Raw genomic sequence first — 26,200 nt, forward strand, 5'->3', positions numbered from 1 at the left:
TTTTTAAAAAAAAAAGAAAGTACTTTGAAAGAAATACCCCAGCCACTCTTGCTGATTAACAGAAGCTAATCTACTGACGGCATATATAAATGTAGGATTCTTGACTACTCTGTAATTGGGATTAAAATTTGAACAAAAAAATAACACCTAAATGTTTTGCAGAAGTGGCATTTCTTTTTTGTGTGCTCATATATCATTCTTTTGTGTGCTTGTTGACATGACAAAGTGTGGGGTTTGAGGCTGTGGATTTTTATGGTTTTTTTTAATTATTATTTAGTCTGTGTTTGATGCCACAGAACAGCTGGATGCGGAGTGGCCTTTGTGGTTCAAGTATATCAACAGTGACTGGTATAAACTCAGCTCTATTGACCTGCTTTATGAACATATTGATTTGCTGGTACTCAAAGCTAGTACTCAAAACAACCAGCAGTTCAGTCAGCAAAAAAAAAAAAAAACCCAACTAATTAAAACTTTCCATTCAGGGAATAGACTTGGTGGGACATCTGTGATAAAACCAGTCTTCATGGAAAACAATGTTCAGAAGAATGGTTTAAAAAAAACTAATAACTGACTTTGAGTTTTCTGAGACATATCTGAGTGCTGACCTTGATTATTTAAATAAATATTTTGATAAAAGTATGACTGTCATATAAAAATAAAGAAAAAGTTGTATTTGGACAAACTTCAACTAGATTTTCAGATACAGGTCCAAAGCTTTTCACGGCTACAGCAAGCATCACAATGCAGTAAAGGCCAAATGGAGGGAAGTGTCTTGCATTGCTCAGTAGCAAATTCTTAGTTAGGAGGCAGAATTCAAAAGCTGTCTAGACAAATTACTCCCCTGGTATGGAACCTGCAGCTGGTCAATAAGGAGCACCCAGCCAATGGGAGCCATTAAAAATTATAATGTGAAAGATCCCCAGGGAATGGAGAACATTACCCTAATAAAAGAAGTTAATTGATCACACAGTGGAGAAAATATTTTGGCAGATTTGCAAAACATAGTGGATTATTTACATTTCTCTCTGTGTTGCAGGGTGACCCAGGCATGGTTATTCCTGGGGAGCCAGGTAGACTGGGTTCACCAGGAGGTCATGGCATTCCTGGCTCAAAGGGTGATACTGGATTTCCAGGACTTCAAGGCCTACCAGGGCGTGCTGGACATGATGGTGATGATGGCCTAAGAGGTACTGTTGTCAAACAAGCTCAAGGAGCACAGCAAGTTATTTTAAGGAAAGGGAAGCCGAGTCAAACAATGCTAACTCAAAGCCTGAAACTTCTACTGAAATCATTGTGAATCCAGTCTCCTTTCTTTTAGGAGATCGTGGCTCACCTGGAGTTCCTGGAGATCCAGGTTTTCCAGGGAAACCTGCTGAATGTCTTACTGGCCTGCCAGGTTTGCCAGGTGGCCAGGGAGCTACCGGCCCACCAGGTAGGACCTTCTGAATCAAATGTGCCATTTGGGTGGGTGGGTCTGGGTTTTGTTTCTGCCTTCCAATGGCCCGAGGGTGCTGAAGTTGTTTGTGGATATTGGTTATAGGATAGTATGCAGGACAATGTGAGCCCATTTAAAATATGCACTTTCTGCAGATGGGAGAAAACGTGTGCACTGATTAAGGTGGATTAAGATTCAGATTCCATTGTACAGTACAAAGACTAATCACAAACTGGCCCAAATTCCACAGGAAAAAGGATATTTCAGTCACATGTTCTATATGGGGCTGAACTTAAGATTTCTTGGTGCAATGCGATTGATAAATAAACAAAACAGAGGAAGAGCTCAGCTAGGTAGAAAATCAGTTTAGGGTCTCAAAAGTACCTGCATATACTGTGTATGAATTTCATTCCAAAATAAACATAGTCAGGTACCCAGTACAGTCATTCTCCTGTATATGATCTCAAAAGGAATTTTTATTTATTTTTTTTATTTTTTAGAGAATGAATGCAGAATTGGTGTTTTTTTCATGTTTGGGTTTTTCTTCTTTTTCTGAGAAAAAACAGAATTGTCCAGTCTCATCTTTTTTTTTTTTCTTTAAAAAAAAACCAACCCACAACTCTTTTGAGTCAACTCTTTTGAGATTTCCTGAACATGTATGTTGTCTTACAGATCTAATGTTGAGCCCTCAAACAGGCAGAGTTCAAGAAGAGTTTCATGCTCATGAAAGCAAGATAGAGATGAAGGTTTATTTTCCAGACACATGTACCATACTTGATTGTCATGCATTTTTCATAGGAGGAAGAGGTTCACGAGGTTCAAAAGGAAAGCTAGGTCCTCCTGGCTTGAGTATCCCAGGAATCTATGGAGAGCCTGGGGAACCTGGATTAATAGGTCTTCAGGGAAATACGGGATTACCTGGTGCCAAGGGACAGTCTGGACGGCCAGGAATCTCTGGCGTGCCAGGTAAGGATTCCCCAAATACTTGTTTAGACGTAGAAACTAAATTAGTCTCTGCAAAAAGATGTCAGTCATGCTTTTCCAAACTGAGGATACTAAAATATTTTTCAATCAACAGCTTTCATATATCATTGAGATCTATATGGAAAACAAATAAATCATCATTCCCTAAATGATGAGCATATCTTGAAGCTGTCATGACACAGTACTAAAGTAACAGTCTTCTGAGAACAGAGAGCTACCTTACATTATTTTTTGTACAGTAATGTCCTTGCAGTAGGACAAGAAATAGTTAACATGCAAAGCAGCTCCCCAGCATAATGGAAGTGTAAAGTGTTTAGTTCTTACTCAGCATCCTTTTTCAGACAGATAGCTTGTTAATGCTGTCTTTTTTCTTAAAAAGCTAGTTGAGATCCTGAGTCTGGCAGAGTTGAGTCAGATCAAACTCTGTCACATTAACCAGAGCTAACTTTAAGTAAGGTAGGTAATCCCTGTAAGGGATTTTTTTTCAGAAATGTGTTCAAATTTGATTCATAGAGTAAAAGAAATCAGTTATGTAATGCTTCTTTAATAAAGATTTTTCATTACTATCAAATCCTTCATTATTCTGTGGGAAGGAGATGGTACATACCTTTTTATACATACAACCTATAAAACTAATGATAAACATGTAGCACTTGACTCAGTTATGCAAACTTAGACTTCTGGTGTCATTTGAAGGGAGTTGTCATGTCGCAGCTGGCCTTCAACTCCTGAGCCAGAAAGGAATGTCTCTCCCATACATCCTATGACAGGTCTCCCATCCCTGTGTGGATATGTCAGATACATTATCCTCACTGTCAGTTATTTCATTCATTGATAGAAGCTGTTGCAGCTACTAGTCTAGGTAGTTTGGGGGTTACTGTGTGTGTGTAAATGCTGTTCATGTGGTTAAAGACTGGAAAACTGGCTTGGACAGTATGTTACAGAAATGGAGAAAAAACAAACAAGCAATTAAACACTTAAATGACAGGCATATCTGTAGTTTTCTGACACAATGTTCTGTGTCAGTGATCAAATACTAACAAATATGTTTCTATTGCTTCAATTCCACAGGCTCAAGGGGAGAGCCAGGTATAATAGGCCTGTTAGGAATTCCTGGACACCCAGGCATGATTGGAAGACCAGGCAACCCGGGTAGCAGAGGCAAGTGGCTGTTGTATCTGCCTTCATTATTACTTAGAATAATGGAACTTCCATGCTGAAGTAGTCTTATGATCCATCTTGATGTATGTTATCACTCCTGAGTACATGTCATGCCAGAATTTCTTTGTGTCTTGGTGAATCTTTGGCTTCTGTGTATGTGCAGTCTACAGACTGAATGACAACATTGTTATTTTTTTTTAGCAGTTTTAAATTGACACCTTTTTATTTCATTGGTATTTTTAAAAGTGGCTGGTGGTTTGCTAAATAAAGAGCAGAGAGTCTTTTTGCTCTGTTTTTTTGCCATTCCATTCATGTTCCAAATACTGCTATTATATGTATTCAACAGATACAAGTTTTTACATATATTTAGTATAAGAAATAATTACAGTATCTTACCATAATCTGTGCTCATAGATGTTTTATTGATTATTGGAGTAATTAAGAAGCTAGTTTAGGTTATGATTTGGAATGTGTATTTATATGCATAATTGCACTTGAAGACAAGAGTTTCATTGCTTCCTTTATGCTATCATCTAGTCAGGTTTCTTCAGAAGATTTCATTATATTTTCTTGCAGGTTCTTCTGGCTTCCCAGGACTGAAGGGAAGAAAAGGGTTTCTTGGAGCAAAAGGCGAACCAGGTGATAAAGGTTTTCCTGGACCATCTGAGACCTTGGTTGGCATTGGGAATAAAGGAGAGCAAGGCTTAAAAGGTACACATTCATTGTTCTGTCATTCAAAGCTAGTTAGGGTTGTCATCTGTGTTGCAGTTCCAGTGGACTCTAAAACATGGAAGAAACGGACTGTATTATTGAGAGTATTCACATGGCTTTGAAATAATTATTGCTGAACACTGTAACTACCTTTTTGTTAATGGGATAGTTGGATATTACACTGAATATTTATTTCCATTTTAGCAAGTCTGTATTCCTTAAAAAATCCTCTTATTGTAATGTTAAACTAGTAATAATATGTCAGTAGTACTAGGAGGCTTATATACATATATACATGCTATACATTCACATTTTTATACATTTAGTAGCCCATGAGCATAGAAATGGGTGCGCTTACCAACTAGATGCTGGATTGCAAAGAAGTTGAGTCTGCTTAGAAATATTTGACTGTCAGAAGAATTCCTTTGTTTGCAATGTTAATATAGACTCTGTATATGCGTTGTACATGCTTAACTAATGCTGTCTGGCTTTTTATGTAGACATTTTCCTACAGACATCCTTCCATAAAGAAGGCTTTAACTGTGAGCTTGTCTTGCTTATGTGTGTTCACAGAGTGAAAATCCTATGCTCCACTTAGGCTTCATGAGCTTAAAGAGTTATAAAACTTTAAACTTTACATAAAACACACTCTAAGGTGTTGTTTTGTAATATTTTTTAAAATACATGTTTTAGGAGTTCAAGGAAGAATGGGTCTAAGAGGAGAAAAAGGTGATGCTGGTGTGCAAGGTCCCCCAGGTCTTGATGGGTCTGAAGGAATACCTGGTCTACCAGGTATGGAATACGTATATTGAAAATTACTGTATCATGTAGAGAGTGGAGATAATATTACCTCAATGCTAGCACATAAACTTGGTGCCAGCAGCAGCACTACATTCTCTGTATTCACTCTGAAGCTTTCTGAGAATTCTGAAGCTGAGCAGTTTCCAAAGCTGCTATTTGAAAGTCATAGCAGTTACCCCCAAATGATTGTTTCCTTCCGAATATAGTCCATTGTTTGGGGTGATAAATAGAATGTAATATTAAATCCTGAATAATAATAACTTTAAAATCTAAAGGGTGATGAGGCCAATAAATAAAAACTGGTATTTATAAGAAGTTTTAATTCCTAATATTATTAAAAAAAAGGTAAGAATTCTAAAATATGAACATTAGAACTGTGCACAAAAATATTTCAGAAGCTTTTTTATTTCAGATTGCTTTTATTTCCCTTTTCAAAGCCTGCATATTTGGCTTAAATTTTAAGTTACCATATCTGCAGTGAAAAGCAGACTTCAAAAGAACCTGCATAAATCATAAACCTACCTAAGCTATTTCACAAAGTTTGCTCTGCCATTACCATAACATCATACATAATGATACATGTTGACCCTTGAGTGAGACAATTCATCTGTGTTTTTTTTTAAATTGATGCTAATAAAACATCTTTACTTCTCTGTGTTCTGTGGTTTTGATTCTTTGAGATAACTTCTAGAAAACCATATGACACTATAATTAGGTACATAAAAATGGTGACAATTAGAAATAATTTTAAACTTGGAATCAAAATCGTTCTTCTCATGATGGCAATTATCCATGCTACCTGCTGTTATAGCATCACTGCTATACTCTGTCATTAACATCCTTTGTAGTCATTGCAGTGTAGCCACCACAGGAAAAACTGCAAATGCTCCGTTACTCCCTAACTTTTTGTGGAAGAAAATAAGACCTCACCTGCCTAAATGTTCAGGCATTGCCAGTACCCTGGAATTTAGACATGGGAACATTCTAGATGCAACTAGATCTTGTAGTCATTAAACTGAATGCTAATTTAGCTAAATTAAGCTAAAGATAATTGAGAGAGGAAAAAGTGCCTAAACCGTGTAAGAAAAAGCTCTTGAGTGTACTGCTCATGCATGAGAAGTGCATAATGAGTAAGTAATAACGTGATTGTGACATGCCCAGAAAGAAACCAGACTGAACTCAGAGGGACAATGAAAGGAGAGTCCAGTGTGTAAATACAAATTCAAGATCTTGATAAAAATTTGCAAAAGTATATTTCAGTTGCTGCCCCTAAGTGCTGTGGTCACAAACCTTAATTTTAATGTTGATACATAAGATGCTTGTTATTTCCTTGGCTTTCTGACAACAATAATGATAATTCTATTTGTGTCTGGGGCAAGAGGCTGCATGTTGATTTATAAAATAATAAGATACCATGTCAAGGTGTGTGGTAGAGGATTCTGTATTCATGACAGCTCTACCAGCCAGCCAGTGTCTAAAGCAAAAATGTGAAGATGACACTTACTTCTTCATCTTGCAGGTGTCAAAGGATATATGGGTCTTCCAGGGATTCCTGGAGGACAAGGATTCCCAGGTGCACCAGGAAACAAAGGAGACATGGGAATTCCAGGTCATTTTCTGTCAAGCCATATTACAAATTCATAGACCTGTATAGAAGCATTTGCACAGATCTGAGCAGTTATTGTAAGCGTACTATACAATACTTAGACTGGGTTTTATTCTTTGCGGTACCTATAGACTTCTCACCACCCCAGCATTTGCTTGACTTGCAGAATACAGTTCTCCCTCTCTCTAAATGAAATATAACTTCTTTAATTTATATATTGTTACATATAAGAACCTCTTTTTAATGGGTTTAGAAATAAAATCACTGGCTGTGTAAATTAGTTTAGTGAAGAATGAATATCTAAATATACAAGCAGTAGCTCACAAAACACAAGGTGTAGTATACAATTACGATCCTTTTAAGAATGGTATCAGTATCTGTATTTTTCCAGGTCCAAAAGGACAGAAAGGATCTCCAGGCTTTCCAGGACCATCAGGTGACCCTGGTCCACAGGGCTATGGTGGCTTTCCAGGTGACAAAGGAGATCCTGGGTACCCATCTGCTGGGCCTCCAGGAGAGCCTGGTCCAAAGGTATAAAGGCATTGGAAACATTGTCATATTAGGCAATAAGCAGAGCCTTTGACTATAGAAACAGAACAGCACGTAAGCGAGAGCTGCAGAGTTTGCAGAAGTAGATGATTTGTTAGTGATAAAACATATGAAGATTCTATTGTGTCATTACTCAGGAGAAATTTTTGAGTTCATTATATTTCATTTTTCTTCTGGTGCAAGAATTTCTTATTTGTAAAGATGGAACATCTTGGAAATAACTTTGTTTCTGTAAAAGTTGCTAATCCATTAAGAGCAAGGACTTGCACTTAAAAAGTCAGCAGTAGGAATACTTGTACATTAAAAAGCACATAAAAACATAATCTTAGCAAACACAAAACTTTCATAATCTAAAATTGTACCGTTGTTTTTTGACAGTCTAGTAATATTACACAACATGAATTGGGTTTTTTTTCTTAGTCATATATATTACATTCAGTATATGTTATGTTCGGTAATATATATTGCTAAGAAAAAACCAGTATCTTTTATGTTAGGTCAATTGGATACAATTTTACTCAACATACTCTGGTTGTTGAACAACTGGGAGTCTTTTTACATATGAGATTATACGTGGTTGAGGCTGTAAATGGTACTATAATTCCTGTAATCTGTCTAAATTGTCTGTTTCTTTTCTGTGTTAGCTGGGTAGCCACAATGAGATTACTGTTGTGAAAGTCAGTAGGAATTCAAGGAAAAATATGCATTTCAGTATTTTTTTATAGCTGCATATTATGTAAGGAATGTATGTTTGGATCAAAAGAGGAGCTGTTGGAATGAAATTGAAGGAAAGCCTATGTGTCGGTGAAAACATCTGAAGACGAAGTTGGTGTGTATAGATTAAAGAAAGATTTTTTTTTTTCTTAGCTATGTCTAAAGGATCAGTGGTATTATGAGAAGACTTCATATCAGTCTACTTTGATTTTTTTGTCTGAAAACCATAGTGAACTGTGATTACACTTACTTAACCTTTAAAATTATGTATGATTTTTCTGTTGTTCAAATATGGAATGTAATGTATTTAATGTAAGGTGATTCTTTACCTTTTTGTGTGCAACTTCTATTTCTCAGGGAGATCCAGGCCCCCCAGGAGTTTTGGGCAGCAAAGGAGAAAAAGGATCCCAAGGTCATCCAGGACATAAAGGAGTACCAGGACCACATGGGATCAGAGGTGAAACTGGAAGTGCAGGAATCCCAGGTATGTTTTGTTTTGGAGGGGTGATGAGATGTTGACATGCTTCCAGAAGAAGATAATTTCTCAATAAACTACACAGGGTGCCTGTGGGGTGACATATTTATATTCAACTGCTGTAAACCTAAACAGCTCCTTTGTAGTCCGTGCAGCCAGGCTAGCTATTATCAGCTAGAGATCTTTTGCAGCCGTCCAAAGCAGAAACGATAGCAAAGTTCTCAGACTGAATCTGGATCTAGTGATAATGCCCTTTCTCCTCTCCCACACTCTTTTTTCTTACAGGGAAGCTTGGACCTCCTGGAGATACTGGTGTTAAAGGACTGCAGGGCCGCCCAGGACAACAGGGCATTATAGGCCCTCCTGGTATGGCATATAGCATCTCTCCCAGATCACTGCCCCCTGGTTTGTTAGTTTCTTTGTAATGAGGCAGTTGATGTTCTTATTCTTTTGAGCTTTTTAGAATTTAACTGATGCAGTTGCAGTCTCTGTTTATGTTAGTTAGGGGCTTTGTTTACTTTACCTTCTGTGGTTGCAGCTAAGGACTTCAACTGTGTGTTTTCAATGTTACCAGTTCAGCTGAGGCAAGGTGTTTTAATTTTGTTTCACTGTTGTAAAGCTTTTTGCCCTTTTTTTTTTCTCCCCTCTAGAGGTCTCTAGATATGATATCCACACAATTGTAAGAAAGGCTTGTTCTACCTCCTAAAATAGAATAATAAACTAAGATGTAGCTAGATGAGGAGGAAAAGAAAATGAATTAGAGTGGAAAGAGGGGACGGAGTTGTAGTTGCTTGTTAAAGCAACAGAAAAGATCAAACCATTCAAAATATACCTAAGGGGGAATGTGTAAGTATGCAGCAACAGAGAGGTATGCAATGCAGACTTTATTAAAGTGAGTGCCAGACATTGTCTTCAAAATATTGAGAGACCCTCATCAAAATTATGATGTTGTGGTTTTGTTGACTTTAGTGAACTTGCACTGACTTATCAGCAGAGTTAGGAAAGATCAGAATCTACTCCCTGTTTAGAGAAACCTTGAATTTGTAATAAAGCCAGAGAGAGAAACCACACTGCCTGTATGGATTCCCACCAGCATGGGTTAAATCAAAGGCAGGGTTCTAAAATGTGTTTGAAAGACAGGAAGTTATTGCCTGTGAAAATAGTGGGGGGTGTTAAAGCCATTGAAGGCTGGTGAGCTCAATAAAAAGTATATGTTGCTCTTTAGAAATGTTTATGTACCACTACACTTACATCTATCTTTGAAGTAGCTGAACTAATTAAATTTTAATAAAGGGGACTCATACGTTATCCTTTCGAAATGCAGAATAATAGAAGTGAAAATGATATTGTGGTCCATTATAATTCACAGGTGGTGTTGGACACCCTGGAAAAAATGGACTTGTTGGTGAAAGAGGTAATCAAGGTCAGGATGGTATGCCTGGTCGCCCAGGAGTAAAGGGAGAACCAGGTAACACCAGTGAAATATTTTCATTCAGTTTTACAATTGTTTTTTCCCCCTAGTTAAACTGACAAGGATTGTTTGGGAAGGATTAATAAGGAGCGTCTGTGGAGCCAAAGATAAATTTATAAGTAGAAGGTTTTTCACTTCACAGGCTTTTCTTTGTGATTGTTGTACATGCTGTCAACAACCCAAATGCATATGTCACCACTCTATTATACATGTGATTTGTCATAATGTTGCCTAAAAATGTTAATGTCTGCAAGAGCCAAAGTATTGCTGTTAACAGTTCTAACATGTTTAATCTCAAAGAGATGAAAAGAACAAAAATCCTTTAAAGAGGTCTCCTCTCTTACGTGGAAATAAGATGAAAGGAATCACAGTGTTTACACAAATAGTGAAGGGTTCTATGACCTGCTCCTTGGGTTGTAAAACCTTTCATTTAAATGTCACTTCTGATGTCATCAACATCCTCAGATAGATTTAGTCCTCCACTGAATTCTGACAGAAAGTGTTTTCATATTTTACAGTGACAATGTTTCTTTACATATTAGTATAAGGATACTGAGAAGGCATTCATAGTATTTAGGAAGTTTTTTCAAATTAAGTTTGAAGTAATCACTGTTAACATATTTTCTTTTTTAGGTATTTACATTTCTTCTATTTTTCTTAGTAACTAACTGAAATGCAGATTTTTCTTCTGGTTTTTTTTTCCTCTGAAAAAAAGACAAAGCTTATTGTAGAATGTACCTCAAATATGATTTTTCAATAAGAGTTCCTACTATAAAGTAAAACTTACAAATTTATTTTGTACTTCTGGATAGAAGAAATGGAAATAATCGATACATTATATTTTACATATAACTAAAATCTACATTTTGATTTGGTGAATTCTGAAGAAATGTATGAAATATTAGGCAACTATGATGTTTTCTAACAATTATTCAGGACTTTTACATGACCTAATATTTTATAGGAGCACCAGGGAGAGGAATCCCTGGCCTTCGAGGTATTCCTGGTCATAGAGGTGAGTTGTCCTTTCAGAAAGCAAAAGCTTAACTTTTAAATACCAGAATCGTCATCTTCAATTCGCCTCCTGCTTTTGGATGCTTGAAATGGCACTAAGAGTGTCAGAGGAAATCAAGAGTGATTCTGTGCATTTGATCAATGATTTGGTGCTATATATTAAATGTCAAGAGTTCTTGCTTGTAAAGTTAAGGCTACTGTAAAAGGGAAATAAAGAAGCTAACTTCTATGGTTTTGTGAAGGTGATATACACATTCTAGAGCTTTTGAAATTTTATTTTGATGCATAATTTGATTAACAGAGTATATTCTAATGAAAACCGATGGTGCTGAATACTAAGCATACTGTAAGAAGGCTGCAGTGATTGCATTTTAATTTTGTTCATCTCCCCTTTGAGTGAGCAGTTTACTGAGGGGACTTTTCCCATTTTTTAGTTTTTGCATTGTATTTCTAGTACTGGTAGAAATCCATTGATTTGCTGTACTTAAAAATAAATAAATAAATAAAAATTCTGTCTTCATATCCTCCATATAGAGATCATGCACTCAAAGATCAACCTTAGAACAATATCCTTTGGGAGTAGTCTCTTACTTTGTGGTACTCCTATTGATGCTTTTAGCTGGTATTTAGTTTAAAATGATTTGCCAGTTCTGATGTTCAAAGAAACATTTCTTCTACTTAATCCATCAAGAAATATTCCCTGCTCTGGTCTTTCTACCCTCCTCTCAAGTTTATTCCTTTGTATGAGCAATTTCTGAAGAGGAGTTTTTTTAAAAAATTAAAAAAAAAAAAAAAAAAAAAAAAAAGAGTGGTGTGTGTACACTACCTTGCAGTGAATCCTGTCTTCTCACAAGTATTTTGCTTTACATTAGCAAGGTGGCTTTGGGGACTCCTCCATACTAAAAACAAAGGTTGAATTCTACTTTGCAGTGTAGTAAATGCATATACTCTGTGTAGTCACATCATCTTACCATCTTTACAGCTCTCCCCAAATGTAATACTTATACTTTGCAGGAATCAAAGGGGACATGGGCCTGCCTGGTTTTCCTGGGCCACCAGGTATGAAAGGTCATCAGGGTGACCAAGGACCCATTGGACCTCCTGGCTTAGTGGGGTTACCTGGATTTCAAGGCGCAACAGGCATGGCAATTACTGGCCAAAAGGGGAATAGAGGTATTGCTGGTGCAGATGGGAGACCAGGTGTGTTGTTATTACTCCTTATTTATCTGAAATGATATACTGATTATTGAAAGCAGAATTCAGCCTGTCCAGAACTCAAGGCTGAAAGAGGTCTTCCCCCAAGACAGCTTCATAATTAAGCAGGTAGTTCCTTTACCAGTTAATGCAATGTTACTGTTGCAGACACTGTGATGGTCTATGCAGTGTGATGTAAACTAAAATAATGCTAAGCTTTGCAGTCCACTCAATTGCATGATTTTGCTTTCTTCCCATGTGGTCTGTAGGGCAGCTGAGATCCAACTTTAAAGAAGTGAGGTAGCATGAGTGGGTAGATGTGGCACTTAGGGGCATGGTTTAGTGGTGGACTTGGCAGTGTTAGGTTTACAGCTGGACTTGATGATCTTGAAGGTCTTTTCCAACCTAAATGATTCTATGATTACAGGCATAACTACAACTGGAGGATATTCAAGAAACTGTAGTGCTACAGAGTACTGCAAGAACTCAGCTATGATCTCAGATTAAATTAGCTGGCTAGGAAAAATGAGTTGTTTTGTTTTTTTTTTTTAAATGGGTATATTTCCTTGGGAATCACTGAGGTGATAAACATGGGTACCATTATAGAGTTGTTGAATGTTGTACTACATTGTATGTAACGTATGTGAAATGCCGTTGGCAGTAGACTTTACTTACTCTGGTGTTTCTGTACAGGTGCTCCAGGTTTTCCAGGGCCTCCTGGTCTTCCCACTCCCAGCATGAAAGGAAGCAAAGGTGTTAGAGGGGCAGATGGCATACCAGGGCCAACAGGCCCAGATGGTGACATTGGTCCTCCCGGTCCAAAAGTCAGTGAAAGGAATATTGCTTGTTTCCTACTTCATTGTTAATTTGCTCTTGCCATGAAAATAACACCCAGGACAATTAAAAAACAACAACAACAACAAAACAGAAAAACCCCACATCATCCCCAAAACCTCGTTTAATAGAGGGAAAATATTAAAATGGATATGAAAAGTAACTTTTATGGACTTAAGTGGCTAAAAAAAAAATTACTGTGAATTTCTGGCATGTCATTTCCTTGGCTGTTCTGTATTGCAGAATAACATTAACAATGATATGACTATTTCTAACATGTAACATGCTTACAAATGGAGCAGATAATTCTAGTTGTAGCATATTCTGTGAACATAATGCTCTGAATATTCTAAACAAAAAGAAGGTGTACTTCATAGTGTGCAGATGCTGATTCCTGTTTATTATTGCTGTTACCTGATTTGCAGGGAATAGAAGGTCGATCAGGTTATCCTGGTGCTAGAGGGGACCCTGGATTTCTTGGATTCCCAGGTGTAAAAGGTATTCATGTATTTATTACATACACTTCTGTGTGCCTAATACAGTCATTTACATGTTGCATTGTAATAGTATTTGTGGTTTTGAGGTTTTTCGATCAAGAGCAGGGGGTAAGTCAGCTATAAATGCAAGTGATCACCAAGAGAGCATTTTCTTTGAGTTATATGCTATGGGTATGTCCAAACTGATGTTGAAGTGAAGAAGGGCTGAAACTTCAATGGCCTTCACCTCAGGCAAATGCAAAACAAGTTTGTCCTTAGTGATTAATAATGCATAAGGACTTTGGGACTGAGTCTGCTAATTAGAAATGCCACACCACTGCTACAAGATGAGACTTTTTGGCAACCTTGTAGATACAGAACTCGAGCATTTAATTATAATTACAACACAGAGCACTGCGTCATCTGTTTGCCATAAGAATAGTCCCAATTATAATCTAATTCACCAGTTTATCAGCAGACAAACTGTTAAATGTATTAGCTTTATTATTTTCATATTCATAAGGGTTAGTCAGATCAGTAGCTAGCTAAAAATCCTTTTAATTTAGACATTTTTCTAGTGATTTAAATCTGATATAGGTCTGCATTACTCCAATATTCTCATTTTTCAATTGCATGATATACAGTGACACAGAATTGTCATTATCTGTTTAACCTACTGGTTTGTGTTCCATGCTAATTATTGTGTATTTTAAATTTGTTCTAATTTGAAAAGTCACTGTACAGGCAGTAAGTAGACTTTCTTAAGCAAAAAGCTCTCATTTCATGGCATAGTCAGTCAGATCTCCTAACCTGATGATAAAATACAGTTGACTTTTTTTTTTTTTTTTATTTCCAGCAGAGCTGTGGAGAGTAATCTGAATGTAACCTCATATTTTGCACAGTGAAAAGAATTGCTTATGAAGTTTCAAACACTTAAAAAACTATACAACCCTCCTAACAGCCATCAGCATAACTGACAATAGGGTTTAAAGGCAGTTGAGCTGCACAGCATTGCTGGAGGCAGCACTTGACCTGTATACTCAGTGACAAAAACACATGAGATAAAAAAGACATAGTCTAAAGTTGAAATTTTAAGCTAGGTTTATGGGACCAGCCATTATATGAAGATAGGCATGGAAGCAACTTCTTATAAACTGAGTGCACTTGGCCTATAAATTATACAGTAACAGCAGAGATGTAGAAGTCCACTTTCACATTTCATATGAGTCTACAGGCTGTGTTACTCTTTGGGAAGGTTGCATGGATCATGCAGGACTTTTAAATAAGCCTCTGAAACTTTGACAGTTGTTTTGACATTTTAAACCAGACAGATGTATCTTCAATCTTCTTTCCTAGGAGAAAAGGGTAATCAAGGACCCCCTGGACCACAAGGTGCAGAAGGGCCAAGGGGACCAAAGGGCCAGCGTGGTAACCAACCCTTCTCATTCTAATACCAGCTGACTTAGGTTGATTTGTTTGTTTTGTTTTGTAGTTTTTTGCTTTCTTTTAATATAAAGCAATAGCTCTTCATTATATTTTTGCTGCTAGGTCCACCTGGAGTCCCTGGGAGAATATTCTCTGTCCCAGGAAGCAAGGGTCCTCCTGGACTGCCAGGAATCCCAGGAACACCAGGTGATCAAGGAATTCAAGGGATTCCTGGACTACAAGGTGGTTTATATTTTTATCTCTATACATGTTTGTGTGTGGTGCTTAGTGGAACATTTTGGTTTGGTGGGAAAACATGCTTCTGCATAGAAAATTGACATGTCTTTAATAATACCTCTTCATATTTTAAAATAGCTCTTTGTACCTTGTTAGCAACCTTATATTTATAACCTGTCCCATTCCATCTGCCCTCCACCCTCACAGTCAGTGAGTAAGTTTCTCCCCCAACATAAGCCTAAGCAACATAATGGAATAAAAAGTAAACTTGGATCAAAACATTCACCATTTTCATACAACCAGAACCATGCTCAGGATGTTTGTCATTTTGGGGGCTGGAAATTACCACACACAATAGAAGTACTCTAGATGTGCTACGAAGTGATTGCCTGTCATAGCCTGGGGGTGGGAAAGGAAAGGAGAGGCTGGCTACTTCTCCATTGGCACTAGAAGTGAAGCCTGCCATGGCTGTGAGGAGTGTGGAAGCAAGGAGAAGGTAGGATGAGGTGGATGTGCAGTGGGTACTTGGCCACCCTTGTCAATACCACAGCTTTCCACTCCAGGAAGGGAGCTCCTCAGGGGGACAGGCTTGCCAAAAGGCATGCCCCACTCAGGAATGACAGTTGCCTCCAGCATAACAAAGCAGGCACTAAAGAATTGTTCTTTTACACTTTCCTTAAAGTTGTTTTACAAAGGAGCTGTGTTATTTATAGAATTACAAACCATGACCAAGATGGTTTTGGCCTGTTACTAGATTTTTGTAATATTTCTATTGTATGTCATATGCTGAAAGAAAAAGGTACTTGCTTTGGTTTCTGTAAACATTTCTTATGAGAATAATATTTTTCTGCAAGACACTTGATATTTCCTTGTAATCTTCCTGATAGGAAATACAGTGACAGTAACACCACAGACAGTCTCAAAACTTCGTGAATTCATGCTGATGGTTTTTATTCTAACACAGCTACATTTACGTGGGGATTTTAATTTATTCATTAACAGTATTAAAATCTAGAATAACTACTGTTATATAATTCTGGTTTTTTCTTGATTATAATTTAGGACCTAAAGGAGTAAAAGGTCTACCAGGAAGTTTTGGTCATCCAGGTCAACCAGGACTGCCTGGTCCGAAAGGAGACACGGGATTTCCAGGACAAAGAGGTACAGGAAAGCAGACATCTCTGTTTGACTGCTACTACTGAATTTACAGATCAACTGTATTCCTGATTTCTGTAAATCCTTCCTCTTGCATGTATTGAGATTCTGTAACATTTACAGTAGCTTTAGGGCCACAAGCACATGCAAGCACATTCTTAGCTTTTAACAGATACATGTTCACAACTGAAATAAAAGTTTACAAAGATATGCCTTAACTGTGCTCCTCTGTTACTAATCACATTTATTTATCCCCTTGAAATCCCTAGGTGGACCTTCTTATGACATCAAAATAGAACTAAATATTTCTATTTAGTCACCATAAAAAGTTTTTACTTTACAACTTTTTTGGTAAAAATGGCCATGGTTCTTTCAAATACCTCACTATTCCATGAAACTATGCAATGTAAAGCTACCTGAGCTAGGTCTGAAGGAGTTAATACATCTAGCAACAAATACTACCAATTTTCAAGTTGTATGTTCTTACTGATAATTTTTTTGTTAGTTTTCAAGTGGTTCCACTAATTTAAATGAAGTAAAAATTCAAACAAAATTATAATATTTCTAGTCATACTTATTTCCCCTCCACAGGACAACCTGGACTGATTGGCTTTCCAGGTCTACAGGGGTTACCTGGATCACCAGGTACTATCACTGCTGGTCCAACAAGAAGAGGTTTTATGTTTACCCGGCATAGTCAGTCAACAAAGATTCCTTCATGCCCACATGGGACATCACAGATTTATGTTGGCTATTCGCTGCTTTTTGTACAAGGAAATGAACGAGCACATGGACAAGATCTTGGTACTGTATTGGTAAAAATTTTCAGATAGTTTTCTTTAGAGTCCAGTAATGCTAAGTTGTCATGAAATCAAACTCACAGTGAGTATCCAAGACGAACATTGATTTCAACCATCAGCCTCCAGAGTGGTCTGCTGCTCTGAATCAAGTCAGGAATTGCAGCTTGAAAGACACCTTTCTCTCCTGCACCTCCTATATTCCCTTTTTGCTATCCCTAGTCATTTTTGAGGAGGAATTCAGTTATTTATGGATAGATGTCTAGTATAAATGTTCACAGCATCTGCACAGGGCTGACAGTAATAACGCAGGATCTGAGAGAGAATCTTGCTTTTTTTGGAGACCAAATGGGATGCTTTAGGGTGTAAAAAATGGCACCAGAAGCTTTTGTTTAAGCAGCTGAATCCCTGCTACTGTGTCAAGGATACCATTCAAGAGGATATTATTATTTTAACAGATTTTGTTTAGCCCTTATTTTTATATAAATACCTTTATATATACCATAGGCATTTTGCTTTCAGATAATTCCACTGTATAGACACTTCTCTTTTATAGTTACCAACTTTTTAATTCTCACTATAGCAGATTGGATGCCATCATGTGTCTCTTCTGTTCGCTGCACTAAATGTAATCTCCTATCTGTCACAAACCTCTCCTCTTTTATCTTTTAGGAACAGCTGGTAGCTGCTTGCAGAGATTTACCACCATGCCATTCTTATTCTGTAACACCAATGATGTTTGTAGTTTTGCTTCTCGCAATGACTATTCATACTGGCTGTCAACTGCATCAGTAATGCCAGTAGACATGGCACCGATTTCTGGCAGGGCACTAGAGCCCCATATAAGCAGGTAAGAGTATAAGAATTTTAGCTCTTCTGGCCTGGAACCACAGACACCATAAATTGTTTTGAACGGCAAATCTTAGGCAAAGACTCACCCATCTGAGCCAGTACAAGCACTGTTTTTAACCACCTGATTTTTGATTACTCACCTGAATATGCCAGATACCCAGTGATACTCTAACAAAAGTTAGATTAAAGCTAAGGTACCACCACAGGTCTTAATCTGCATAGCTGAGATGAGAAGATGGCACACAATCCTACTGATAGCAGTGATATTTTTTAAAAAAGCTATTGTTGTGTATATCAGAGGCAGACTAAAATGAAATAAAGATAGCTTCATTATTTGAAATACAGTACAAATGAAGTTCTGCTTTCAATTATGTGTGATACATTTACTGTAGTTGCTGAAGAACATTTTAAGTTGGCGCTGAAGGTTTTCTGCTACGAAATACCCTTGTGCAAATGTGGCCCTTTCTAGTTGCTTTAGAACAGCTGAGAAGGTTGAAGAGCATCTTAAAAGAGGAAAAGCTCTAAAAGTGTGAATGACCAAGAGTAGCAAAATCAAAGATGGGAAGGCAAGCTTTGCATTCTGTCTTCTAGCCTGCCCTACCCAGTTGTTGCAATCTAGTAGGTCAGCTTCATAGTTTCTTCATTTAGGATATAAAGATTACTTTTTCTAATCTTTGCAAATAAAAGTACAGAACTCTGATCTAAACCATAACAACATAAAGTACTGAGCACATGAAGAAGGTAACATTTAGCTTGTTACTTCAGTAAAGGCAAAATTGGGAAGCTTAAATGTTCTGGGACTAAATTCCATCTTATACCAATTTTTGTCTGCTGTTACTGGTAGAGATTGCAAAGCAAGGTATTTGGGTTACCTTCAATTTACTTATCTCCTCATTAAACAGAGAAAACCTCTGTGAGTTGTAACATTTATAGTAAGCTCTGCCATTAGGTAGCTACTATCCCAGAAGATACAATTTTTGTCTGCTTTCATGTTTTCCCTCATCTGCACTGAATGCATGTGCATTTCTCTTACAGGTGTGTTGTCTGTGAAGGAGCTGCAATGGTAATAGCAGTTCACAGCCAAACAACTGTAGTTCCTGCATGTCCAGAAGGCTGGATATCTCTCTGGAAGGGTTTTTCTTTTGTTATGGTAAGCATATAAAGACTTGAATTATTAATTTTATGTTCTCTCGCTTTCGTTGGCGTTTTCATCTGCTCATAGCTCATTTGTTTCTTAATAGTTGTTAAACTTTTTTTTTTTTCCTTTGCCAAGAAGTAGGCAATAATTCAATTAACTCTTATCCAATGCCAGAAGCATAGGAACAACTATTCTGATCTGTCTTCAAAAATAGGTGGCAGGAGGAAAAGGGGAAAAGATTAAAGGATTTTGGTCTGACAAAAATAACTGCCTGCTCTCATTTTGTAGTGTCATGCTAAGATCTCAGAAACAGGTTTGGGGAATGGAGTGGTTAAACAGGTCCTGAACACAAATACACAGAAATAACTGACCCACTTCTATGCCAGACAGTTCTTTTATAAATCAGATCTTGAGGCTGAACTCCACAGAAAGCTAAAATCAAAACAAATGCAGAACACTGTCTACAAAAGACTGCCACAGTGATTTTGATGCCATAACAAGATACGAGTGAAGAAACTTCATCATGTGACTGCAGGTTGAGAGCTGGTTATGGGAATAAGGCTGTATCTGTATTAGGGGATGTAGCACTTCATCTTTGTTATCCATGCCTGTGGGATGTCATAGGGATGCCAGCAAATGAGGGTGAAAGACAGAATTAAACCCCCTTCTTTTCTGCATGATGTAAAGTCCTTTTAGGTCTAATGTGAAATTTGTTGTCTCTCCTGGGATTTGGCCCTAAGTAGTAGTAGTAGTAATAATAATAATCATCTTGGAAAAGAACAAGAGAATTTTTGCAGCATCTGGTTAAAATCATTTACCTGTTTCTAACATCAGCAAATTTAAATGGTATTTTCTAGCTGATTTTCTACTGTCATAAATTATTTCAGAGCTATTTCTGTAAGCATCTGCCAACATCAGAGAAGGAAAATGCTTTATTTGCTTTTTGTGTTTGGAGAAGCAATCAATGCAACAAAAAATATGAACACACACAAAATGGGGGATTTGGCTTATTTGTAATTCAGTTACTGTAGTCCTGAACTGGACAGAAGCCAGCTACTTTCTAGTCTTTGTACTGGTTACAGTTTCATGCCTTCTCATTGAGCAGAAAAAGGGCCTTTGCAGGGACTTAAGAAATGCCATAACTGTGCTTGAATTTTCATAAGGTTTTTGTGCTTCATTGTAAGTTTGATAAAACTAATCTGTGTTCATTTTGTTTTGTCCAAGATATACTACAGAACATATGGTACGTTTTAGAAAGAGATTTTTTTTTTTGCCTGCAGTTTACTAAAAAGTTGATGGACGAGTTCTCATAAAAAAATGTATTGGTGGTTACAGTATACAAGTGCCGGCTCAGAAGCTTCTGGCCAAGCATTGGCATCTCCTGGATCTTGTTTGGAAGAATTTCGAGCCATCCCATTCATAGAGTGCCATGGCAGGGGGACATGCAACTACTACACAAATTCCTATAGTTTCTGGTTGGCATCGTTAAATCCAAGAAGAATGTTCAGGTAAACTATACTTCCCTGCATCCATACACATTGCATCCATGCTGCAAGTGTCCAAGGAGGAGACAATAACTGCCTGCATAATGTGGGGGCTCACCTAGTAATTCCCCTCAGTTTGGGCGTCCCACTTTGTTAGGTTCAGGGTCATTCTGCAGCACAAAGATGCCTTAAATGAGTCCAGGATTTCAGTGTTGTTGTCAATAATTCCATATCCAAAGTTTCATCGTCTCTCCCTGTTTTTCAAAGAAAAAAGTAAATGTTTGTTTTCTTTCTTTTAGGAAACCTCTACCACAGACTTTGAAAGCAGGAGAACTAGAAAATATCATCAGCCGTTGTCAGGTCTGCATGAAGAGACCAGTCTAAACAGTGGCCACTCTTGATGGAACATGAAACTCTGCTTTTATTACAAAGAATTGCCTAACTCTGAAGAGCTATAATTTATTAAAGTTCAACTGCATCTGGAAAGAAAATTATAAATTGCCAGTGCAGCACTGTGGTGAGGTAGGGCAACAGTTTGACTTTTGTCTTTGGCAAATGACAAAGCACTTTGTTGGAGAAAGCTTGTACAATGGCAGTCTGCAGGGGCTTCTGCTGAGCTATGTCATTTCTAAGCTGCATCTTCACGATAAAACTATGGCATTGCCAGATCTTTAATGAAAGATGTTAATGCTGCCTTGTGTCATGTGCTTTTCAAACCGCAAGACAAACTAAATGCTCTAATATCAGCTTACGTATGTTCAGTGTTCAAAGTGGATATAATTTAAGATGAAAATCTGGCATTTATGAGAGATAGGGTTCAATAGGAAATATTTTCAGTGCACTTTTTAAATATATGATGATTCATTTAGGGTTGTTTTGTTTTGGTTTTCTTGTCTAATAAACAAGTATCTCCCCACTTACCTCACCCTTCCTCTGGCTGGCAACAGGAATACAATCTTTTTTGTATCACTGCAGTAATAATGGTTCTTGACTAGCCAGAAAGGGAGCTATACCATGCACTGGGCAGACAGTACAGTGGTGACATGCACTAGCTGTGTTCTCCAGAGTGACTATGGCTAAGGGCTGACTAATTGAAAGTGTTGGAAAGTTTTCATTAGATTCCATGGCTTTTGACACAGATCATGAGTTCTTTAAATTCTTCAAAAGTTAACAGTATTGAGCCTCTTATGAACACATGCTTTTGTCTCTACCGAAGAACAACTATTTACCATATCATAATTTGGGATTTTGATGGAATTGACAATTACTGTATAGCTTAAGGGCTCCCATGGCATTATCAGGTTATCACACACCCATCAGGATGTGATGTCTTTCTATTTTATTTTTAATATATAACAAAAATTATAATATTCACATTTTGTAATATTCCATATTTAAATATTTATCACAAATTACATTCTGTATTTAAATATTTATCACACATTTCTGCAAATGAAACCATTTATTCCATCCAGTTCAATGTATGCATCCAAAATTTAAAAAAAGTCTGATATTTAAATTGGACCATTTAAGCACTGACTTACACAAGAGAATCCAACTGTAAATGAACATAAATACTTGAAAAGCACTTTCATTTACTCATATAACTTATAAAAAATTGTAGCTCTGAGGTTTGTTTTTTTTTTAATATTTATAACATTGCACTTGCCAGGCTATTTAAAGTTGTAATGTTAACATTTAAAATGTTAATATTTTTTAATACTTGCACAATGTATCAGAATTCCAGTATTTAGTGTTATAGAAGAAGCCTAATTCATCTGAATAGTTCTGTAAATGCATCATTTTAAATGTAGGGTCTAGCAATTCATTGAAATAACCAAGATTTCTCATTTACATGTTTTTTAAGCCAGTGAAATTTTATATTGTTTCTGTTAAAATACTTGCATTGTGTTTGTCTGACTGTTGAATTTTCAGTGTTAACCTAACTAAGAAAAAGTTTCATCTGTTTCATGCCAGTATCTTCTGATGGAGCTAACGTGAAGACACCATTTAGATGAACTGAATGGATATTTTAAAATTATTGTTTGCTTGAACAGTCATAATACTTCTGTTTGCAAGGTATAATTGTGAATTTGCAGGGTTTTATGAAGAATCTCTATGCAGATGCACTACTGATAAGAAGGTATTACTGTCAAGTTAATATTTAGTCTTCCATTTGAACCAGGTTTGGGGTTGAGGGTGTTTTCCATAAAACAATCACATATTAGATTTTTCCATAAACTCCGAAGTTTGCTTTAAATACTCAAAGATAAAACCCACGCCCATTGCTTGTTAGGTTGTTGGGGTTTTGGTGGGGTTTTTTTCACTATACTGTATACAGTATACAATTGATGACTGTGGAGACTCTTACGTAAAACTTGCTAGCAAAATGCAGAATGTAAGTACCTGAGGCTGAAGTCTGCTGGAAATGGTCAGTAGAGGATAATGTGTAAGGAGAATGGAATGGATTGTGGTTTTAAAGTCCAAAGGTAAGTTACAAAGAGTTATGTCTCATAGAGTAGCACATAACTGAGAGTTATGCCTTGTTCCCAGTTTTGGATTCCACTGCTCACTTTTTGTGTGGCCTTCAACAAGTTACTAAAGAAAGATTTTCATAAATAGCTTTAGATTTTGAGTGCTCAAACTCAGTCTTTCTTTCAAAAGCATGAAACACAACTGCAGGAACATATATGTTCATCAAGCCCAGTATAATATAAGCTGGATACTGAAAATCAAAAAACTTGAAAAAAGTTGATCTTCTCTCTGCAGATGCAGATCATTTTACTTCCTTACTGCTAATGATTGTTGTGAGGATTAGTTAACTCATGTCTGTAAATGCTTTGAGAGCCTTAACTGGAAAGTGCTGACGAGGTGCAAAGTGTTAACATATTGTACTGAAAGAATGGAAGCCTGGGAAATCAGAAATAATAAGCAAACAATGGGGGAGGGAGGGAAGAGGAAAGCAAACCTTCTGCTAAATGCAGCCAAATAAAAATATTTTGACTAAATAAAAGACCCATTTCACTTGTTTTTTTGTTCTTCCCAGTGCTAATGATCTTTTCCACTACCTCTGCATAATGTTATTTACCAAAAAAAAAGTGTCATTTGATTAAAAGATAGTAAGTGGAGTTTGCCCTCAGAAAGACCCTCTCTCCTACTTGGACTACACTAGAAGTCTAGCACTTCAGTGTAGATACCCAAGCTGGATATCTGCATGCTATCTTTCTTCTTCCTAGATATATTTCTACATAGGATACAGTGATGGGCTGGTGACAGACAGTGGTTTCAATCTGGAACAACTCAGCCATGTTCTCTTCTACTGCATTCATTCATACTTTCTGCTGGATTTATATGCGTGAAGCACAGATGGGTGGCAAGTTGCTGTTGACAGAAATAGTATGAGAAAAAGGGTTGTGATTACACTGAGGAAAAACTAGGAAGATGAGGAAGGCTGGCTGATGGGGCCCCAAGCACACCAGGAGCCCTCGAGTGCCCTGCCCAGTTTGCAGTCTCATAACAGGTCCAGGCACTGCATCCAAGCTCCATCCCGGGCCTTGCCTGAGCTCTTTTGTAGGTAGGCTTCTGCCCAGCCCTCTCCCCTGCCGCTCCCACTTCTTCACTTGTCTTTGACCTGGGATCTGACTTGTCACCTTGCATTTGCCTGATGGTTGCTGGACGGTGAACAGAATCTTTTAATGTTGCCAGCCCAGCTCTGTGTTGCTGTGCCCAGTATGGTGGGACTGTGCCCTTGTTGCAGAGATCACTGCCCTGCCTAGGCTGGGGTTTTCTTCCTCCATGGAAGGAAGCCACTCTTGCAGCCTGCTGACAAACACCCACAGCTTGCCTAGGGAACCACTGTAACTCCAGGTTCAAGAAAGTAAAGGACTGGCCACCAAGGAAGCCAAAACCTGTAAAAACTTCTAGAAGAGAGTAGGACTTGATAGTGTTTCCTCAGACAGAAGACAGTACCCAGAGGTATTCTGTAAGTGCACACAGACAAACAAGCAGATTGTGTGCAGCAGAAAGGAAGGGGCACACCTAACATTACTACCAAGAGTTCAGTGTGAAAATAAGAAAGACATATCTGAAAATCAAACTGACAGAACAGTGTTGTATGTAACATTCTTAAGGATGGCCTTTTAAATCACTGAACAAGAAAATCAAGGATATCTGCAGAGAGATCTGAAAACTGTCAAAATGATTTGTGCTAGGACTTCTACACAATAAAAAACTGGAAAGAGCATCCTGAAGGGGATGAGGGTAGCTAGGGTACAGCCTGATGCAATTCTTTTTGAGATTTGACACACTACATGGGGCCTGGACAGGCTGACATAGTCATGATATACTAATGGTAATTCATAACATGATACTACAATAGAAATCGCCACCAGGGCTTTTCTGGAGAATTTCCTGTGGATTAGAACTCAAGGGACTAGTCTATGGCCACTTTTATTGTGCAACAACTCAGTTTATGAACAACACTCATGTATTCAATGGAATAAAAATAGTTACATAATTGATCTCAGCATAAGATTATACAGAGGGAGTCATGGAAGATGGACCATATTTCTAGTGTGCTTCAAGAACCAGTTTTTAGACTTTTTACAGATTTTTTTTTTTTTTTTTTTAAGACTAAATCTCTATTGATAGTTTGTAAATCTTAGAGCCTGGAGAACTGGTAAAACTGAGGAGGACTCTTGTACAGAATGATGGGGATTGCCTGGTAAGATGTGCTCAGGCCAACAATTTGTGTTTCAAGGAGGCCAAATGTAACATATATCTAAAGGCAAATAATGTATAATTCTCAATGTTATACAACTTTTATTTTTGTCTAGGAAGAGATCATATTTCAGACCACTTGCCTCTAAAACAGTGCTGTTGGTGTTTGTAAAGAACTGAATTAGCAAGTTGTGGGCCTTGGATCAATATATGCTTCAATATTTCTGGCATTACTACTCATTTTAATCTCCAAAACATTATTGTGACCATAAACCAAAATATAGGGAAAGTTCAGAGCATACTTTCCTCTCTTTAAAAAATTATCTACTATATATAATAGCATTTTTCATTTTATTTTTCTGTATGGAATTGGAAAATCAATAGTTATGCACATCCCAAGGGAAGAGCTGCTTTTAGGCAGCCTATGCTGTGAGGGGGAGCCAGTTTCAGGAAGGGTCACCTAATGGTGGCCTTTTGTGGTTTAACCCCAGCCAGCAGCTAAGCACCACATAGCTGCTCGCTCACTCCCTGCCCTGCAGTGGGTTGGAGGAGAGAATTGGGGGAACAAAAGTAAAACTCGTGGGCTGAGATAAGAACAGTTTAATAGGGCAGAAATGAAGAAAATAACAATAATAATAATAAAAGGACTGGAATATACAAGTAATGCATAATGCAGTTGTTCACCACTTGCTGACCGATGGCCAGTTAGTTCCCAAGCAGTGATTCCCTCCCCAGGCCAACTCCCCCCAGTTTATATACTGGGCATGATGTCACATAGTATGGAATATCCCTTTGGCCAGTTTGGGTCAGCTGTCCTGGCTGTGTCCCCTCCCAACTTCTTGTGCCCCTCCAGCCTTCTTGCTGGCTAGACATGAGAAGCTGAAAAATCCTTGACTTTAATAAACATACTTAGCAACAGCTGAAAACATCAGTGTGTTATCAGTGTTCTTCTCATACTGAATCCAAAA

General features: G+C 37.5%; 1 protein-coding gene across 1 annotated transcript in view; it reads left to right on the forward strand.

The window, feature by feature from the left end:
• COL4A3 (collagen, type IV, alpha 3 (Goodpasture antigen)) overlaps positions 1 to 20,897 on the forward strand; it is a 69,561-nt gene extending 48,664 nt beyond the window's left edge. The window contains exons 28-51 of the mRNA XM_010568419.1: positions 297 to 397; positions 1,037 to 1,187; positions 1,319 to 1,432; positions 2,108 to 2,401; positions 3,491 to 3,580; positions 4,157 to 4,291; positions 4,985 to 5,083; positions 6,612 to 6,701; positions 7,090 to 7,229; positions 8,319 to 8,445; positions 8,722 to 8,802; positions 9,806 to 9,904; positions 10,872 to 10,922; positions 11,936 to 12,121; positions 12,818 to 12,939; positions 13,375 to 13,447; positions 14,782 to 14,853; positions 14,974 to 15,093; positions 16,150 to 16,248; positions 16,834 to 17,046; positions 17,712 to 17,889; positions 18,927 to 19,041; positions 20,365 to 20,537; positions 20,813 to 20,897. Coding sequence (XP_010566721.1) covers positions 297 to 397; positions 1,037 to 1,187; positions 1,319 to 1,432; positions 2,108 to 2,401; positions 3,491 to 3,580; positions 4,157 to 4,291; positions 4,985 to 5,083; positions 6,612 to 6,701; positions 7,090 to 7,229; positions 8,319 to 8,445; positions 8,722 to 8,802; positions 9,806 to 9,904; positions 10,872 to 10,922; positions 11,936 to 12,121; positions 12,818 to 12,939; positions 13,375 to 13,447; positions 14,782 to 14,853; positions 14,974 to 15,093; positions 16,150 to 16,248; positions 16,834 to 17,046; positions 17,712 to 17,889; positions 18,927 to 19,041; positions 20,365 to 20,537; positions 20,813 to 20,897 — 3,008 coding nt within the window. The remainder of the gene's footprint in view (positions 1 to 296; positions 398 to 1,036; positions 1,188 to 1,318; positions 1,433 to 2,107; positions 2,402 to 3,490; positions 3,581 to 4,156; positions 4,292 to 4,984; positions 5,084 to 6,611; positions 6,702 to 7,089; positions 7,230 to 8,318; positions 8,446 to 8,721; positions 8,803 to 9,805; positions 9,905 to 10,871; positions 10,923 to 11,935; positions 12,122 to 12,817; positions 12,940 to 13,374; positions 13,448 to 14,781; positions 14,854 to 14,973; positions 15,094 to 16,149; positions 16,249 to 16,833; positions 17,047 to 17,711; positions 17,890 to 18,926; positions 19,042 to 20,364; positions 20,538 to 20,812) is intronic.
• Positions 20,898 to 26,200: the final 5,303 nt, after the last annotated feature.

Source organism: Haliaeetus leucocephalus, unplaced genomic scaffold (assembly GCF_000737465.1).
Source record: "Haliaeetus leucocephalus isolate CR32 unplaced genomic scaffold, Haliaeetus_leucocephalus-4.0 Scaffold240, whole genome shotgun sequence".
Taxonomy (NCBI): Eukaryota; Metazoa; Chordata; class Aves; order Accipitriformes; family Accipitridae; genus Haliaeetus; species Haliaeetus leucocephalus.